Genomic DNA, 18,886 nt, shown 5'->3' on the forward strand with positions numbered 1-18,886 from the left:
GGATGGGTGAATGTGGGGTTGGTTGGTTGATATTGTTGGTTCATATGAAGAAGCTCAGTTATGATGGTGGATTATCATTCATTCATACGCACTTAATTTTCTCTTTTATCTCGTTTCGACTCACTTTATCGTCGTAACTCTCTCTTCTGTTTCTATCACATCAGTTAGTGTATTTAAAGTTTATGCGTAAGTGGTTTTAAAGTGTGAATGAAACTCTATTCTATTATGATGGTGGGGGAGTGTGTTGGGATTTGAGAATTGGGTTTGTTTTGGATTGAACTTTGAATCCATGCTTGGCCATGGGATTTATCAGGTGAAATGGTGACACATGCAAATCGAATGGTGCTGTCTTTGTATGAACCAGTGGGTTGATGCCAGGTTAGGCAGAGAAGTACAGAGACGGAGCCAAGTAAGAGAGAGAAGAGAAAACACACAAAGGAGGGGAAACTCTGCTGTGCTGTCTGCTTAGCTGTGAGCCACACCAAGAGTTTCGATCTGGCATCTTGTGAAGCGAGGGACGTATCTTACACTAGACACCTCCAAGTCAGAATTGTATCCCTCCAAGTCAGAATTTTAACTTCATGAAAAAAATAAAGAAGTAAAATAACATCTTGATTGCATTGAGACTATTGCTACATTAGTATATGTTGCATGTTTTGCTATTTATGTTGTTATAAAATCTTAATTACATTATTTGGTTTGGTATTAAGTAAGTTCATATGAACAATTTTAATATTAGTTGTGTGATCTATTTTTGTTTGGTTTGGTATCAAGTAAACTCATATGAACAATTTTAATATTAGACATGTGATCTACTTTATTTTACTTTCAATGATTTTTTTACATCCATATATCACTATAACACATGTTTAAAATATTTATTAGATTTTTACAATCACTTTAAAAAATATTAAAAATAGTTTTTAAAATAGTCGTGGATTGCATGAGCTACTTACTAATTTAAAAAAAAAATATGTGATGTGATTTGTGACATGATAAGAGAGAAGAGAATGGATTTGTGAAATGAGAGCAAAAATGAACACAAGGCAAATGAGAAGTGAATTGGAGAGCGTGAAATAAACCTTGTGGTGTCAAATACAAAAAAAAAAATCCCAAACATTTTAATTATTAAAACTTAGCAGCGATTAAGACAACCGCTGTCAACAAAAAAACCACCGCTAAGACACAATCTGGAATCCTAGATAAAAAAATTAGTGGCGGTTACACCTACCGCCGCTAAACCCACATTTGTAGTTGTGGACCCTTCCTCAGCGCAGCTTTAATGCATCAGGTTGCCTATTTATTACAAAAGTAGAGAGGATCCCAGCCCGGGAGTTGAATTTTTCAATGGACAACAATACTGCTACAACAGTACAAACTACGTATATTTTCTCCTTTAAATATTTGGCATTACTTGTATTTAGGAGGTGGTTGACACAAAAAAAAAAAGATGATTATAGAGGGGACAAAATCAAAACATAGCTGCACAGGCATGTACCATGAGATGGAGTCCGTGAAAGTTTCCAGTATAAGTGAGTTTTTTATTCATTTCTCCGTTTTGGTACCTCTGTTTTCTGTTGGCCCAATGTGACCTCACACTGGCTAGTAAAACCAAATTGTTCGTTTCCTTATCAGGTAGCAACGATGAGCTCATGAGCACAAAAAAAGTAAGTGACCATTTGGACGATTCAGCATGAATGGCCTTTGTTCTCCCTTTTCCTTTTCATTTCTGCCCTTCCAGTTATTGTGTTTGAGTAAAGGTTTTTTGAGATACAATTTACAGTTAAAAATTATTCTACAATCATTTAATACAATACTGAGAACATTCAAAATATAGTCAAATTCATTCATACCTCAATCTGTACACCATTTGATCATTACTATGGTACCAATTTTAATTGAATGCAAAATTTTCACCATTAAGAACATACTACTTGAGAATGATATTTACAATCTCTAGAATGAGATCACAGAAAGTTCTCTACATTTTGTTCAAAGGGGTAGTGAGAAATCATCATTACTTGTATCACAAGAGACCACACAAACGGGGCCTCGAACAGAACTGCCTTCCATTGGATTTGATGATGGCCATGACCCCAGCAGTTATTCCAGCACAGAATACAGAAGTTACATAATGCTGTGCATTTCGCCCCGCTATGAAATAAACAACAAAAATATATAAAATATAAAAGAAAAGAAAACATCAAGCAAACTCTGTTGTGGAAGAAACAGAGAATCGTATACCTTGCTGAAGAGTGAAGGTTGTTGCTGTCAAACCTCCAATTACCAAAGCTGATGCCACAGGGAGGTACTGCATTTTCACAGTTTTCTATAAAACTTGTCAATGCTAGTCAAAAGTTGTTTAATAAGCCATTTTAAAAAATGAAGTGTAATGTAGCAAATCTTATGTGCACAAATAGCATTTCAATATATGTGTGCTGAAATGGCTTTTCAACAATGGTCAGATTTTGGGTATGTGTATTCTTTCTAATGAATCCACTCAACTAAAGTTAATCATATACCATAATCCATAAAAGGGCGGCCCTGTGCATTAAATCTGCTCCTGCTATGCATGGGGTTGGGGGAAGGGTCCACCATATGTTTTTTACACAACAGGTTGTTTCCAAGACCTGAACCCGTGACCTCAGTCACATGGTAGCAACCTCTTACAGTTGCGCCAAGGCTCCCTTTCATATACCATAATCCAAAATGTAACAAATTTTGATCTACCATTAAATTAGAACTGGCTCCTAGGGAAGGTGGCCACGACATTCATGTATGTCAACCATGTTCTCTGAAACTAAAGCAGCTACTACATTATTCCATCCCCCTCCCATTTGGCAACAAATGGAGATTAACATGGACATCCTAAAAATGACATGCTCGGCTCATGTGAATCCAGCCTAGAAATGATAGAATGGAAAGGGGCTCATTTTCTTTCTCAATTGATTACAACTTTTCAGGATAGAAGTAGTGGAAAATAGAGAGCTAGGAGATGATGATACTCACTGAAAAAGGTTCAAAACTATTTATCTGCAAGGGAGATGGAACATTTCCACTGACAGTATAGTGTCCGCTTATCAGGTCCAGGGCATCCTGTAAAAGACATGAAACTTATTAAACATTATGGGATTGAGTGTTTTACTTAACTGAGTGGAGAGAATTTGCACCAAAAAAAAAAAGAGTGGAAAGAATGATGAACATAAATGAACTTGCCTGCCGAATCCCATCATGGAAGTTATTCAAGTAATAGCGTGAAAGTGCACTCATCCCATCTTTGATTATTCCAGTTATTGTTTGTTTTCCATATCTGCACCATAAATCCAAAATTTACAAGGAAGGAAACATGGGACAGGATTTCAGTACCAAAAATTTCATACCTAACTAAGTCCCCTTTCAGAGCATGAGTCCCAGCATACTCAAGGCTTATCTCATCACCTTGCTCTGCCCACACTAAAACAAAATAGAGTTCAAATAAGCAGGACTAAATTTCACAAAGATGAATGGAAGACCATATCCACAAATTCCATACATGTCCTGAATTTTCCATATTCCTCGCCAAACATTGAAATGCACTCAGAGCAAGTAAACACTCCAATCCTTTGCAATTGTAGATTCAATGACTTCTGGGCCAGATAACTCTACAAACACAAAGATAGTCAAAACAAGTCGTTATGCAACTTCCAGATAGGAGGACAATCACACGAGAATTAGAAACAAAAGAACAAGTCCTTGGAATCTACAATTAATCAGCAAACCTGAGTAACATTTGTTCGATCAAGGGAGTCGATGCAGTTTGCCCTAATAATTCCTCTCTGCTCCTCTGATATATTTCCTTCTCTATCTATCATGAAGTATCTGCTCAGCTGAAATAGCAATGATTAAAAATCTGAATTATAGAGTGCCAGCATATATGGATTGTGGCAACCACCTATTGAATTTGAATAGAATACTTGATTTTTTTTCATCACCTTTGTTTTTCAAAATCCTCTGAAATTTGATCATAGAGGATTTTCAAATTATCGAAGTTTGAGCTCCCACAGTGGTGATGGAAATCAAAAGGCACGTATCTAAAATAATCCATGATTCATCAAAGATAAAAAATGAGTCAAAATAATCATAAAACACACCGATACAGTTTAAGCTATAAGACAACCAAAGAACACGCCAGAAGACAAGGTGGTAATTTAAGTGTAAAAGGAAGCTTAAATCATCACCTCACATTTTGCTGACTTTGCATTTCAGCAGCATATGCTGCACTTAGTTGACCTTCTTCACCATGCTACAACAGTAAAATTAACAAAAAGTTGCTCAAACAAGTATGTGAAAGGGAAAATTGACTGGAAACTTTCTCAGGGTGATGAATATCTTCAAGGACATGCAAAACAAACTGCGCCAATTCATAGCCCCAATTTTCCTACTTAATATTTTGGGTGAAAGAAAATGGGCACACGGGAGTGAAAAGAAATTTCAATTTGATCTGATGCAAAATGTCCCTAAAGCAACCAGCTATTTGAGGCCAAACTGAAAACCACACCCAGTTTTTTACTCAGTCAAGAATATCCTTTCCTCCAAATCATCAAGAAGACGCATAATATTTTTCGGACTCACAATAAATATAGGAAATAAATATTGGGACAAACTCATTGCTTCGAGTTGAAGGAGAGAAGATAGAAGAATCCATACTTTATCAGTTAGATCAACAGCCATTATCTCTCCGTATCTCTTGAAGAGATCATGGAAATGACGCTCCACGATATTTGGCTGAAGTAGGAGTGAAAGGGGAAAAACAAAAGAAACATGTATTAATATAAACCTCAGGGTAAGAAAACCATTAAAGTGCTAGAAGAATCGAGAAATGGATGAGTACTGTTTGCTCATGACTAATAATCCTTAGGTGTGGTTTATAGCTTAGATCAACAATCTGCTCCCACAGAAGAGGAATTGAACCTCGAATCTGCAAGGGGGAAAATAGTGTACAAATTAAAAATGATGTTCAATATCTTTCTTGTCTTTCTTTATCTCAATTTACATGCAAACATAAACAGCATTAAATTCCAGTTATTGATTGATATTAAATTCCATAAATTACAATACCTAGAGAAGTAAGGAACAAATATCCCTAAATTGAAACTAAGAAAATAAAAACATTGAAACACACAAAATTGAAGTTTGTACTTCAAATAAAGTAGTGAAGCTGAATATTCTACACTTTCATTTTCTACTTTTAGAAACTATAGTGAATTGTTGTGCGCATTGAAAAAGATAGTCATTATAAATTGTCCAACATTTTCTCCTTATTGTATGAATCAGCCAGCCACAGTATGGAGGTGTCTTCACTAACTTAATAATTTTGACATCGAAATTTGAATCATTGGAAAACTACAGCACTCGAAGTCCTTCAGCATGTTTGACAACAGTGCAAATTCTTGGAAACATAGACAATGTATACTAGTGGAAAAAATAACTAACTGTGAAAAGAAACTACTGAAAGGAATTACTGGGAATTGATACTCATTAATGTATAACAATACCTGCAAAAATGAGAACCTGAATTCTCCAATTTCAAGTAACTGTTCAGTTTCAATGAAATTGGCAGTGTCACCTTCAAGGTTAGCTCCTCTTCTCCACATTCTTGTTCCTAGGTCACCGTATTTCCATATTATAATGAGCTGTCAAAAATTTATTATGCTATTATTATAAGAAGGAATCATCTTTGGACTTCGTACCTAGACGCCGTGTGCATCTCCTTGAAACTAATGTTACTGTTGCACATGAGTCTTTTAGCTTCAGTTCAGCTGCTTGAAAGCTTAAGTCTCAGTTAAGGGAGAGCATAACTGACTTCTTACAGAATGTATACTTACTTTATTTTCATCGTTTTCTTGTACTCTCATTACTACCATATGTATATACACACAAAAAAATGGGGGGGGGGGGGTGTCACGGAGGTAATTTAAACTTCAGGATATTCCCTTGTACTAGAGGAATGATGAATCTGTCAAGCTGCAACCATAAAGATAGGTGTTAAGGGGACAGCTCCACTATCAAACTAAGAATGACAAGATGTAGTTCATTAAAACTTTGAAAAATACATCTATTTTCAGCAAAATTAAAAGCACTTTTACTTCAGAAAATAGAAAATGCTGCCAAATTATCTAACCTTAAACTCAATAAGCTCCTCAAGAAGATGTTTGTTCCAGACATATCGAGGGTCAGCCTGAAACATAAATTGAAAAACGAAACCTAAAATTTTCAGCAAATTTTTACTGATTGCATTAAATGATGCAAACAGGGTCAAGTGGCGTTTAATTTGTTTTTCCTATTCTGAAATTAATGCAATAGAGAATGGTCCAAAAGGGACTTAATACGACACATTGTGATGACATCATGCAGAATTAAGCAGTAAAAGAATGGATCAAAGTGAAGTAGTTTAAACACAAGGAAACAAGATATACAAGAAATTTTATCTGGAATACACAAGACTAGTCAACCACACATGAAAAGAGATGTTGGTGGCAGAATGCTTCAATCTCAGTGGAGATATGAAGAAATAAATTTGAATTTAAATTTTTCATTTAGGATTGGATACTACTATGACAATTATACCCAGAAGATCAAGCATTATATGAGCTAACCTGCTTCCAGATTGGTTTATTCATCCACCCTTCAACTAACTTGCTTCTTCTCTCTAAGCTGGTGGACACAACAAATTATATCTTATGATCTTCAACCTTGCAATAATATCAATATGATGCACTAAGATAATAATAAACCATCTTTTTAAGGACCGCGACTCTTACTTTAATGTAATATCTGTTTCATATGAATAATACAAGCCTGGCATTGACCCCACTTCTTTCAACAGATTCATGAAGTAAGCTTCATCCCTTTTCTACATAAAGATAGTACATGACAATGGAGGTTGCATTAAACGTGGATCATATGTATAACATTAGAATGATCCCTTAATAACTTCTGTCTACACAAATCCTTACTTCTTGAATAGTTGAAAACTTCAAAGCCTCATTACATGCAAGTACTCTTATAGACATAACGCGATATACTGGAAAACCAAGGAATCGTCCAACTTCCTTCCGAGAGGTTATTACAATGGCATAAGTTCCTGCACCAAGACAGCATCATTAGCCTTAGTGAGTATAAAGGAATTTTGTTGTTAGACTAGGTGCCTTGCTTAAGAAAATAAAGAAATAAAACAGTTCAGTTTATCTCAATTCTTTTAGGTTGCTCAACTTTGTTATCCTAAAGCAGATGTAGTCAACATGATCTACTTAAGAAGAAGGATACATATTAGATTTACATCCCTTCCTTAACAGGAAAGGTGAAATAATTGCAGGATTAATCGATGCCATTAATTACCAAAAATCACATGACTAAGTAGTATCTACAAATTTTAATGCACAAACAGGATTCAATTTGTTTATCCCTTGGCCAAAAAACATTCCGAACAAACAAAGCTTCATGTTAATAACCAGCTAATTCAACATGCTCACATGCAAAGAGATGAACGATTCAATGCATGCAAGCATATATAAGAACAACTCAAGATAAAAAGCATTTAAGGATATCTACCTACAACCAATCTTATTGTTCCGATGAGACCATAAATCGTAGATTTTGTCGATGAACTTTCGGAGCATGTGTCACCTGCAAAATATTTTTCTAAATAGAATCATGAAAAGGAAATAATCACAATACAATGGGCAACCAAAGCCATAACCAATACACTAAATACACTAGATAACACTATGTTTGCAATTAAATGATCTCTCTTGAAAATTCAAAGACCCCACAAAAATTCTTCTCACTTTCAGAAATAAATTAGCATATCAATTTATAAGAGTAATAAAGCTCAAACAAACTTCAAGTTTGCAACCAATTCATGAAATGAAGAAACTGAAATTGAAGAGAAAAGAAAATGGTGATTACCATCAAGTAAATTGATGTTACCATCACGGCGACTTATCCAGAAGCCTTGATCGGGACATTGATGGGATTTGATCACAAACTTGTCTTGAAACTCGTGCAATTCAAGCTCATCGTAAAGCTTGAATCTTTCAGATGAATCTGAAGAGGGTTCAATCTCCATTATTCAATAGTTGCAAAATCAAGACGACCTCGTCAGTATTTAGCTGATGATGATGGGAAAATAATGAATCAAAGAAATGGTGAGAAGGTCATACATAACATAACAGCCTGTTCCATTTCGACAACCTAACACTGTAATGAGAACCTTTTGTAGTAAAGTACATACATACCCCTCTAATAATTATAACCAAATCATCAAGCTAGTCAAACATATAATCTAAATTCTAGCTCATGCTAATTAAGTTTTTTTATAGTTAAATTAGTTTCGGTTAATCATAAGATTAAATTGGTCCCTTTGTATGATATCTCCAAACAAAATATAAATAGGTATATACATCAGTCTTGGTGTGCCACTAGGTAAGGATGTTGGAGCTTCATCTCCAGGCGAGGATCAGAGCCATAATTTTCTTAAATGAAGGGGTATTTTGCTGCTTAATTTTCGATTGAGAACGAAATTTGAACCGAAGGTCAAACACATGAACCAAATTTTTGAATTTTTTGTTGCAAGAGGAAAATTAAAATAACTAGCAAACAACTATACAAGAGCGTCTAACCACAACGACGCAATAATATTAGATGACGGACTCTTCCAAAGGCGGCGTGGCGTACACTTTCGAGAAACTTGGCGGGCTAAAAAATCATTAGCATTATTTTTCTCCCTTGGAGCATGGATAAGGTTTTAGTGATAGTCTATCTTGCCTAAAACGTTGAAACATCAACAGAGTTACGAAACACTTCCACAACATGATTGCAACCTTGTATCCAAGTTCCCAAACATGATTTATGCCAATTTCCACATCCAAAACTTCGACAAGCAAAGCATTCCCCCCCAGCAAAGCTAACAAATATCCCAATGATCTAAATTCCAACTAATTTCATAATTAACCCAATTAATTTTTAATAACAAATGAAGTACATGTGATCATGGTTTGAGACCATATATTTTCTTTTGGAGGAGGCAAGATTTTCCATTACGGAGAGTAATGGCAAATTGCGTGTGTTGTGGGAGAGGATGAGCGGAGCATCATGTCTTACATATACTTCGAAATCGGCGAATTTCAAATGTAGTGTTGTCTAAGGTGATACTAATTAGGTATTTTGCTATCATTATCCACAACTTTGTGGGAAGATCTAACCATTCTACTCTCGGTCTCTTTTCCATTACAACACCATCATTAAATCTGATATTGTCATCATCAGAACTCTTGTAATTCAGGTATTTCTTTCAATGAGATACCCTTGCTTCTCATCAGGAAATGAGAAATAATACCAAATGTAAAAGGCATATATTCTTATATGAAAAACCCATAATTAATGGATAAATCAATCTATCTTTATTTCAAATTTGATATATAAATAAATTGATTTAAGTTGGGCTTAATTGCACTTTTGGTCCCCCAACTATGGCCTTCCTGCGAAAATCGTCCCTAAACTTCAAAATTAGCAAAACTCGTCCTTCAACTATACACACAGTTGCACTTTTGGTCTTCCGTTAGCATTCCGTCAGAAATCTAACTGAAAATGATGACATGGCCTTTCTTAATTAATTTTATTTTAACTGAAAAAAAAGTTTTTTTAATTAAATAACAACAGGGTTTGACAAGTTGGTTTTTATTATTATTATTATTATGCTTCAAGTCTCCACCGTGTTCACCATCAAGTCTCCACCGTCTTCACCATCAACACAGTCCTCCTCCATCTTTTTCATTCTGATCCCAAATGCTTTGAAGGTCACACCTTTCCTCCTTCAACCTTTCAAATCCCTAACTCAAATGCATCCAAACCCATCAAACCCTTCCAAGGCGCCACTCCCTCAATCGGAGCTCCCCTCACCGAACCCAGATGCAACCAGATTGTCCCCACCGTGACACCACCAGATCGAGAACCGGGACTGAGGGATCGAGCAGATCAAGAACCACCGTGACACCACCAGATTGAGAGTCTGCTCTCTGTTTTATCTTCTTCTCTGTTCTGCTCTTTGATTTCCTAGGTTTTTATTCTCTCTCACCACCACCACCACTAGATCTGCCATAATCGAACCACCACGACACCACCCTCAACCACCACCAAACAAATCCTTCTTCCTCCTACCAAATCTGGGTTTTCGGAGGCTATTTTAAGCATTTTAGTTTTTCGATCCATCAAGAGATTGTGAGGCTTCAAGTCCCTGTGCAAGATTCCATGGCCATGGCAGAAAGCAACGCCCTTACAAAGTTGGCACATCAAGCTTTTGACGGTTTTGGGTGGGACATTTTGTCCAGTTAGACGGAAAGTGCGAATGAATTTCTTGAGATTGGTATCCATGTACTCAAAGACCAAGTACAACACTGTTTTCCCTTCCTTACTCTGACCTTGTTTAAATTCCATAATTTGTGTTGTTGATTCATTGGAGATGAACATGGAGGAGGATTAGATATTAATGATTTAACGCAGGGTTTAACCTATCTTCTCCATCTTGGTTCTGCTCTGGGTTATACCCTCCGCCACCTCCTGAACCAGATCTGCGTGGCGAACCAAAATGACAGTGATGAGATGGTGAAGCTTGCGGCCATGGGAAAGAGAGGAGCTTGGTGGCTGGGTTATTAATATTTTTCAATTAAAATATTATTAAATAATACCACATCAGCAATCTGTTAGATTTCTGACGGAATGCTAACGGAAGACCAAAAGTGCAACTGTGTGTATAGTTGAGGGACGAGTTTTGCTAATTTTGAAGTTTAGGAATGATTTTCGCAGGAAGGTCATAGTTGGGGGACCAAAAGTGCAATTAAGCCATTTAAGTTGTCAGTACAATTTTTTCGAATTATGTATTTGGTTGTTATAAAAAAGGCTTAATTCCATTTTGGGCCCCTGATGTTTTAAAAATGAGCGATTGGGGCCCCCCGTGTTTAAACATAACGGTCAGGCACCCCAACGTTTCAAAAACGTGCGTTTCAGGCCCTTCTGTTAAGTACCGTTAGTTTGACCAAACGGAGCCAGTGACGTGGAATTTCTTTTTCATTTTAACATTATATTTTTTACCAAAAAATTCCCCCCCAATTCACCAACCCGATTCCCCCCAATTTTAACCCTAATTTCATCCTAATTTAGCAAACCATGGAATCTTCACCCCTCACCCTCAACTCTCTGAACAACTTCTTCAGCAAAACCAACAAGATTTAACTGAGTTGAATCATTTCATGGAGATTTAGCAAAGTGTGAAGCGGATGGTCCACAAGAAATGGGGTTCACCAAAAGCAGCAAAAGAGTCTGAAAAATTCCCAGAACCAATCACTACCCCAAGGCTGAAGTGGAAGAAGCTCTTCTTCCACAGCATCAACCCTTCAAAACCCAACAGCAACAACAAAACCCAGAACCCTCCAGAAGAGTTCCTCTGCCCCATTTCAGGTTCCATCATGGCAGACCCTGTCATCGTCTCCTCCGGCCACTCCTTCGGCCGTGCCTCCGTCCAAGCCTGCAAGGATCTCAACTTCACCCCTCAACTTCCTGATGGTAACACCCCTGATTTCTCCGTCGTCATTCCCAACCTTGCCCTCAAATCCTCCATTCTCAAATGGTGCCAAACCCAAACCACCACCGCACCCAACACCGCCACCACAGAGAACCTCGTTCGCACACTAATGGCTTCCAAGCCGCCACCACCAAAAGACCCACCTGTGAATCTCTTCACCCGCGCAGAAACTCAAGTCCCTCTGCGACCAACCCACCTCTACACGAGCTCCGAGGAATCCATAGCCACCGCAACTTCATCATCAACCCCGCCACTGCAATTCTCAACGCAACCCAGTTGCTGCTACTCTTCCCCTTCCTCCTCTGAACTCGAACCAGCAACAACCCCAGAAGAATAAGAAATCGTATTTGAATCGAACGAGCTTCTTCCTCGGTTCTTACTCTCCGCGCTTCTTCCCCCCTTCTCTTTGAGCTTCTTCCTTTCTCCTTCTCTTCGAGCTTCTTCTTCTCCCCTTCTCTTCTTCTTCATCTTCCTTTCTTCAATTAGGTTAAAATTGGGGGAGGGGAATCGTGTTTCTGATTTGGGGAATGAGTTTGGGTAAAAAATATAATGTTAAAATGAAAAAGAAATTCCACGTCAATTAATGAAAGGGGTTCCGTTTGGTCAAACTAACGGTACTTAACAGAAGGGCCTGGAACGCACGTTTTTGAAACGTTGGGGTGCCTGACCGCTACGTTTAAACACGGGGGCCCCGGATCGCTCATTTTTGAAACATCAGGAGCCCAAAATGGAATTAAGCCTATAAAAAATTGAGGTTGGGGTTTCAAAAAATTTGAGTTCTACTCAAAAGATGAACAAGCAGAAGCAGAGACGGAGCATCACGAACGCGTCTCTTTCTTCCCTTCTCCCTGATGAGTTGATCATACAAATTCTGCTGAGACTACCGGTGCGGTCTTTACTCCGTTTCAAATGCGTCTGCAAATTGTGGCTCTCTGAAATCTCCGATCCCAAATTCGCCAAATCCCAATTTGACCTAGCAGCTTCACCCACCCACCGTCTCTTCCTTGATTTCAACGACCAATTCGAAATCGAATCGTTAGACATTGATGAACCTGAATCTGCCGCCGCCGTCGTCAACATCCCGTTCTGTCCCCCGCTTTCATCGCCGTGTTCTGGTGCGCGTTTTGAGATTCTGGGTTCTTGCAGAGGGTTTGTACTTTTAGTCACTCACCTGGGTTATTTTCATGTGTGGAATCCATCGACTGGTTTCCAAAGGCAAATTCCATTGGATGCTCGTTGTACTTTCAAGGTTTACTATTCTCTTTACGGTATTGGGTATGATCAATCAACGGATGACTACTTGTTAGTTTATATAACACCATCGAAGAATGTTCGTGCTTGCGAAATTAATTCGTTTTCTTTGAAAACCAATTTGCCCTCTAGAAAGAGGATCAGTGATGAAATTCTGGATACTAAATTTGCTTTTAGTATGAGTGTTAGACAGGGTATGTTCTTCAATGGGTGTCTTCATTGGTTGGTTAATTCTAGGGGTAAGGATTTGTTTGTAATTCTTGCTTTTGATTTGAGTAAGAGGAGTTTATTGGAGATTGCTGTGTCAAATGAGTTAGCTCTGGAATTGGCTGATGTTAAAAAGTTGTATACGCTGAGAGTGATGAAAGAGTGTCTTGCTCTGTGTTGCTCGGATTTAGGTGGCGTGACTGTGATATGGATAATGAAAGAGTATAAAGTGAAATCGTCTTGGACTAAGATGATTTTGTCGGCTGACGTCCCTAGCAGTTCCTTCTTTTTTCCAATATGTTTCACCAAATGCGGTGATGTTTTTGGATGGAACGAGCGTGAAAGGTTATTGCGACTTAACGATAAAGGAGAACTGCTTGAAGATCGTGCACTTTGGAAAGGGAAGAGGACTCAGAAGAGAGATTTTGTAATATATAGATATCCGGAATTACATAGACATATGTATACAGAGAGTTTACTATCACTCCATGGTTAGTTTGAGAAAGCATGTGAAGAAGATGACCAATCAAAACAGTCATGAAGTATCAATGTACGTAATTCTCCAATCCTTTTCACCATTTTATTACTATTACCACTAAGCATGCATAAATATAGATGATAAGTTATATACAGAGTGTATGATTACATGAAAATGATTCCTTAACCTATCTTATACTCTCTCCTTCCTAGCTAGTTATAATTTTCTCTCTATTAAATATTAATACATGAAATTCCAAAAGAAAGATGATATTTGGTGGTTTACTGAATTCACGTTTGGTTAGGGAAAATATTTTGTCTTGCTTGCTATATTAATGTAAGGCAATTTGGGTGGAAAATTATGTAAGAAAAACAACTACAATCCAGAGTGAAATAACAGATGTATATTATGCTGACATTTACAATAAGCTCATTTGTCTGCAGGCATAAAGCAGTCAAGAATACTCTATATAGTCAGGTCAATGTCCTACCTTTCCTTCAAATGATGATACTACAAGAAGAAAACAGAGAAATTTGAAGATAATGTAATTTATATGATATGAAATAGTCATGTATGAGCATGACCGGTGTCTATCTTAGTGGCGATTTTAGTAAGGTATGAGTGTGGTTAAACTTTAGAATTTAATTATGTTTTGAAGTATGAAAGTTAGCAAATCCTAGTTGGAATTAGTACTTGATATTTTGTATCTTTATCTTTTCTTTTTTCCCTCTTAATATTATTTCAGCGTTAGCAGTTTTCCCCTTAATGTCTTTCAGTATATTGGTTTTTTATTCTGGCACGTATATGTATGTAATTTATGTTCAGTTCACTATATGGTTTGTTGTTTTATCTATAAACAGAAAATGCCTTAGATGACCGTGCAAATGAAAAATGTTTGCAGGCATGCATAATTCATCAAATGATATTAATTTACTGTTCTTAGTTAGGTATATTATCATATGTCCTTTGTAGTTAGAAACCAAGTACATACTGAAAATGAACTAATTGTTGAAAACTATCAGTGACTAGAGATCTGGCCTAATATGTCCTTTTAAATGGGAGGGCAATCCTCATCTCTAAGCTAGCTTTTGGGGTAGAGTTAGGTCTAACCTGAATTAATTGATGTTTTTCTTCAAACATTGTCCTTATGAGAATAACACATGATGAGTACTAAAAATACATTTTAAAAGATAAAATAGAAAAAAAAATCATACTTTTATAAAAGTGTTTTTTTTTTAGCCAAAATTAATTTAAATATGTATTTTTTCTTTTTCTAGACCATTAATAAGAATTGAAGGTATTAGTAAAAGTTATCCGTAATGAAAAGGAAAATGTTTAATTCTCAACCTAATTTTTTAATAAATGTTGTTTCTCTTTTCCTTAGCTTTTAAGACATGTAAATGGTTTTGTATAAAGATGATGTTGAGGTTTCGAAAAAATTGAGCTCTACTCAAAAGATGAACAAGCAGCGGCGAAGCAGCACGGTGGAGTACCCTTGTCTCTCTTCCCTTCTCCCTGATGAGTTGACTGTACAAATTCTGTTGAGACTACCCGTGCGGTCTCTACTCCGTTTCAAATGCGTCTCCAAACTGTGGCTCTCTGAAATCTCCGATCCCAAATTCGCCAAATCCCAATTTGACCTAGCTACTTCCCCCACTCACTGTCTCTTTCTTGATTTCAACGATCAATTCGAAATCGAATCCTTAGACATTGACGAACCTGAATCTGCCATCGCAGTCGTCAACATCCCGTTCCGCCTCCCGCTTTCACTGCCCCGTTCTGGTAAGTGTCTTGAGGTTCTGGGTTCTTGCAGAGGGTTTGTACTCTTACTCACTCACCTGGGTTATTTTTGTGTGTGTAACCCATCGACTGGTTTCCAAAGACAAATTCCATTGGGTACTCTTTGTCCTTTCGAGGGCCGCTATTCTCTTTACGGTATTGGGTATGATCGATCAACGGATGACTACTTGTTAGTTTCTATAACATCGAGTTTTCGTGCTCGTAAAATTATTGTGTTTTCTTTGAAAACCAATTTATCCTTCTTCCTGAGCATCAATGATGAACTTCTGGATCCTGAATTTGATTTTAGTGTGAAGGTTAAATATTTGGGTCTCACATTTGATTTTAGACATGGTTTGTTCTTGAATGGGTCTCTTCATTGGTTGGCTAATCGTAGACCTAATTATCTGTTTGTAATTCTTGCTTTTGATTTGAGTGAGAGGAGTTTATTGGAGATTGCTGTGTCAAATGAGTTAGCTCTGGAATTGGCCGATTTCAAAAAATTATATACTTTGAGAGTGATGAAAGAGTGTCTTGCTCTGTGTTACTCAGATTTAGGTGGCATGACTGAGATATGGATAATGAAAGAGTATAAAGTGCAATCCTCTTGGACTAAGATGATTTTGTCTGCTGATGTTCCGAGCAACTCCTTCTTTTTTCCAATATGTTTCACCAAATGTGGTGATGTTTTTGGATCAAATGGGCGTGGAAGGTTATTGAGACTTAATGATAAAGGAAAACTGCTTGAGCATCGTGCACTTCGGCGAGGGAAGAGGACTCAGAGGAGAGATTGTGTAATATATAAATATCCGCAATTACACAGACATTTGTATACAGAGAGTTTACTATCACTCCCTGGTTTGTTTGAGGAAGTAAGTGAAGAAGATGACCGACCAAAACAGTCATGAAGTTTCTACGTATGTAATTCTCCAATCCTTTTCACCATTTTATTACTATTATAGCATTTACCATGCATAAATTAAGATGATATGTTATATACAGAGTGTATGATGACATGGAAATGATTCTGTAACCCATCTTCTACTCTCTTCATCCAAGCTAGTTATATTTTTCTGTCTATAAATAAGTGATACATGAAATTCAAAAAGAAAGATGATATTTGGAGGTTTACTGAATTCGCTTTTGGTTAGGGAAAATATTGTCTCGCTTGCTCAAAATAATGAAAGGCAAATTGGGTGGAAAATTATGTAAGAAAAATAACTACAATCTTGAGTGAAATAACAGTTGTCTACAATGTATATTATGCTAACATTTACAATAGGCTCATTTTTCTGCAGGCATAAAGTGCTCAAGAATACTCTATATCGTCAGGTCAATGTCCCACCTTTCCTTCAAATGATGATACTACAAGAAGAAAACAGAGAAATTTGAAGAGAATATAATTTATATGATATGAAATGGTCTTGTATGAGTATGGCCGGTGTCTGTTTTAGTGGTGATTTTAGTCAGGATAAACTTTAGAATTGAATTATGTTTTGAAGTATGAAAGTTAGCAAATCCTAGTTGGAATTAGTACTTGAGATCTTGTATCTTAATCTTTTCTTTTTTCCCTCTTAATATTGTTCTTGCATTAGCTGTTTTTCCCCTTAGTGTCTTTTAATATACTGGTTGTTTATTCTGGCACATATATGTATGTTATTTATGTTCAGTTCACTACATGATTTGTTTTATTTATGTGTAAACAGAAATTGCCTTATATGAGCGTGCAGATGAAAAATGTTTGCCGGCATGCAGAATGCATGAAGTGATATTAATTTACTGTTCTCTTAGTTAGGTATATCATCATCTGTTCTTTGTAGTTAGAAACCAGGTACATGCTAAAAATTAACTATTAAGTCCTTTTAAATGGGAGGGCAATCCTCATCTCTAAGCTAGCTTTTGGGGTAGAGTTAGGTCTAACCTGAATTTTAAGACTATCAATAGAAACTATTAAGTCCTTTTAAATGGGAGCTGTGTAGGTTTGTAACTCTTTTTCTATGCTTAATCACTCTGTTAGTGGGTTCTCATTAATTAGTATTATCTCTCTCTGTTTATGGGTTTATGCTTTAATTTGCTAATCCAATTTGGTGTTATAACTTATAGTCTTATACGTATGCAAGAGCTTGTAAGAAGTGTTGGTGAGGGTTTGCACTTTGCAGTGGCCCCTGCAAAGGGTAGGTCATGCATTCTTCCTGTCTGCATCCATTTTCACAGCATAAATTATCTAATGTTAAGAATTGTGGTTTAATTGTTGAGAAATTAGACGCTTGAGGTGGTAAAACATGATCTGTTTGCTAATTTTGGTTGCTTGGTTTATGTGGTAAATGCAATCACTTTTGGGCTTTGTTTTCCTGCCCTATTTTGGCAGTAGGGCTGTTGAATTGCAGAGTGTACTTATGACTAAAAGACTAAATTTGTTTAATTTAAAGAAAATGGATGTTTTTTTTCTATAATTTTCACATGAATTAAGAGTATCTATCTTTCATTCAGGCCGGTGTGTTTGATGTGTTTGCTGAGACATTAGAAAATTAAAATGACAATTTTTTGAATTCTGCAGTATTGGACAGTGGACACTGTTTTGCCAGTATTACATTTTCCGTACTATTCGATAAACTGTCAAGAGTGTTGTGTGTAATATTTGCATTGCCTTTTAACTACTCAATCACAAGTCATTTATTGCTCTTAACCAATTTTTGATAAAACCTTAGGACCATATTCTGCTAGTTTGGATGTTCTGGACCCTTTTAGTTGGTATAAATCTGTTTACAAGTCACCAAGTTATGTATTGATTTTGCTAGTGTAAGGGAAAGTGGTTTTCAAGTGAATGTCATGTTTGTTGTTGCTGAAATACACAGATGGTAGTTCCTTTGCATGGTGTTTTTCCTTGAAGTTAGCTCATTCAGCATATCCAACCGGTTATGATAATCTGGATACAGCAATTGACCTAATGTCTGCTCTTTTTGTCTTAATTAATGACATTTTAGATGTTAAATTTTTGTACTTTTCAATTGTAAAATGTTTGATGTGTAGTTGAAGTAGAACTCAATGATGATTGACAAATTGTACTCTATTCAGTTTTCATTTGAATTTCTTTTTTCCTTATGAGTTACCTCCCTAATTTAGTTGAGCGCTTCAAACTGAGCCCTGTTGTAGGAGGGCCCTTCTCTTCCTCCACTTTTGGTTTGTGCTTTTATTTTTTCTCAAGTTGCTACTTGGAGATGAATTCTAGATGAATTCTTCTTTGGCATTTAGACATTTGGAGAGGTTTGTTGAGACCAACTTCAGGAGGGAAATGGAATATAAAATATCATAGATCATGATATTTACTTAAGTTTACATACTTCTTTAGATTTAAATGTCATAAAATGAATAATTGAACTGGTTAACTAAGTTTCCTTAAGTTTCTCTTTAGAATTTGAAGCACATTTATATTCAATGCTCTACATATTCAAATATTTTCTAATATTCTTTTTTTTATATTGATATCTACATCTATCTATATCTATATTTATATTTATCTATCTATCAATCAATAATCAATAATCAATCAATAT

The 18,886-nt window shown here is 36.4% G+C and overlaps 4 protein-coding genes across 7 annotated transcripts; 3 read left to right on the forward strand and 1 right to left on the reverse strand.

The window, feature by feature from the left end:
• Positions 1 to 1,804: 1,804 nt before the first annotated feature.
• LOC130727952 (phosphoinositide phosphatase SAC8) lies at positions 1,805 to 8,221 on the reverse strand. Of its 4 annotated transcripts, none has more exons than XM_057579264.1 (20): positions 7,948 to 8,215; positions 7,591 to 7,665; positions 6,996 to 7,123; positions 6,801 to 6,892; positions 6,636 to 6,693; positions 6,161 to 6,217; positions 5,970 to 6,003; positions 5,730 to 5,810; positions 5,535 to 5,641; positions 4,871 to 4,957; positions 4,687 to 4,764; positions 4,218 to 4,282; positions 3,972 to 4,070; positions 3,759 to 3,858; positions 3,533 to 3,641; positions 3,381 to 3,453; positions 3,217 to 3,310; positions 3,010 to 3,096; positions 2,245 to 2,311; positions 1,805 to 2,154 (listed from the first exon to the last, which is right to left on the reverse strand). In XM_057579264.1, the coding sequence occupies exons 1-20, from the start codon at positions 8,105 to 8,107 to the stop codon at positions 2,027 to 2,029; spliced, it is 1,779 nt and encodes a 592-aa protein (XP_057435247.1). In that variant the 5' UTR covers positions 8,108 to 8,215; the 3' UTR covers positions 1,805 to 2,026. The 4 variants fall into 4 exon arrangements, 3 of the variants coding, with proteins under 3 accessions (XP_057435247.1, XP_057435246.1, XP_057435248.1); XM_057579263.1 differs by having other exon boundaries at positions 2,245 to 2,329; XM_057579265.1 differs by lacking the exons at positions 1,805 to 2,154; positions 2,245 to 2,311 and adding an exon at positions 2,344 to 2,903 and having other exon boundaries at positions 7,948 to 8,217.
• Positions 8,222 to 11,312: 3,091 nt separating this feature from the next.
• Positions 11,313 to 11,954, forward strand: LOC130712605 (U-box domain-containing protein 40-like). Its single transcript, XM_057562432.1, has one exon. The coding sequence runs from the start codon at positions 11,313 to 11,315 to the stop codon at positions 11,952 to 11,954; it is 642 nt and encodes a 213-aa protein (XP_057418415.1).
• Positions 11,955 to 12,380: 426 nt separating this feature from the next.
• LOC130727955 (F-box/kelch-repeat protein At3g23880-like) lies at positions 12,381 to 17,023 on the forward strand. The gene is made up of 4 exons (XM_057579268.1): positions 12,381 to 13,625; positions 13,997 to 14,168; positions 15,885 to 16,249; positions 16,631 to 17,023. Exon 1 carries the CDS (start codon positions 12,408 to 12,410, stop codon positions 13,569 to 13,571), a length of 1,164 nt encoding a protein of 387 aa, XP_057435251.1. The 5' UTR covers positions 12,381 to 12,407; the 3' UTR covers positions 13,572 to 13,625; positions 13,997 to 14,168; positions 15,885 to 16,249; positions 16,631 to 17,023.
• LOC130712611 (F-box protein CPR1-like) lies at positions 14,954 to 16,240 on the forward strand. Its single transcript, XM_057562440.1, has one exon. The coding sequence runs from the start codon at positions 14,954 to 14,956 to the stop codon at positions 16,238 to 16,240; it is 1,287 nt and encodes a 428-aa protein (XP_057418423.1).
• Positions 17,024 to 18,886: the final 1,863 nt, after the last annotated feature.

This window comes from Lotus japonicus, chromosome 1, assembly GCF_012489685.1.
Source record: "Lotus japonicus ecotype B-129 chromosome 1, LjGifu_v1.2".
In the NCBI taxonomy this organism is placed as follows: domain Eukaryota; kingdom Viridiplantae; phylum Streptophyta; class Magnoliopsida; order Fabales; family Fabaceae; genus Lotus; species Lotus japonicus.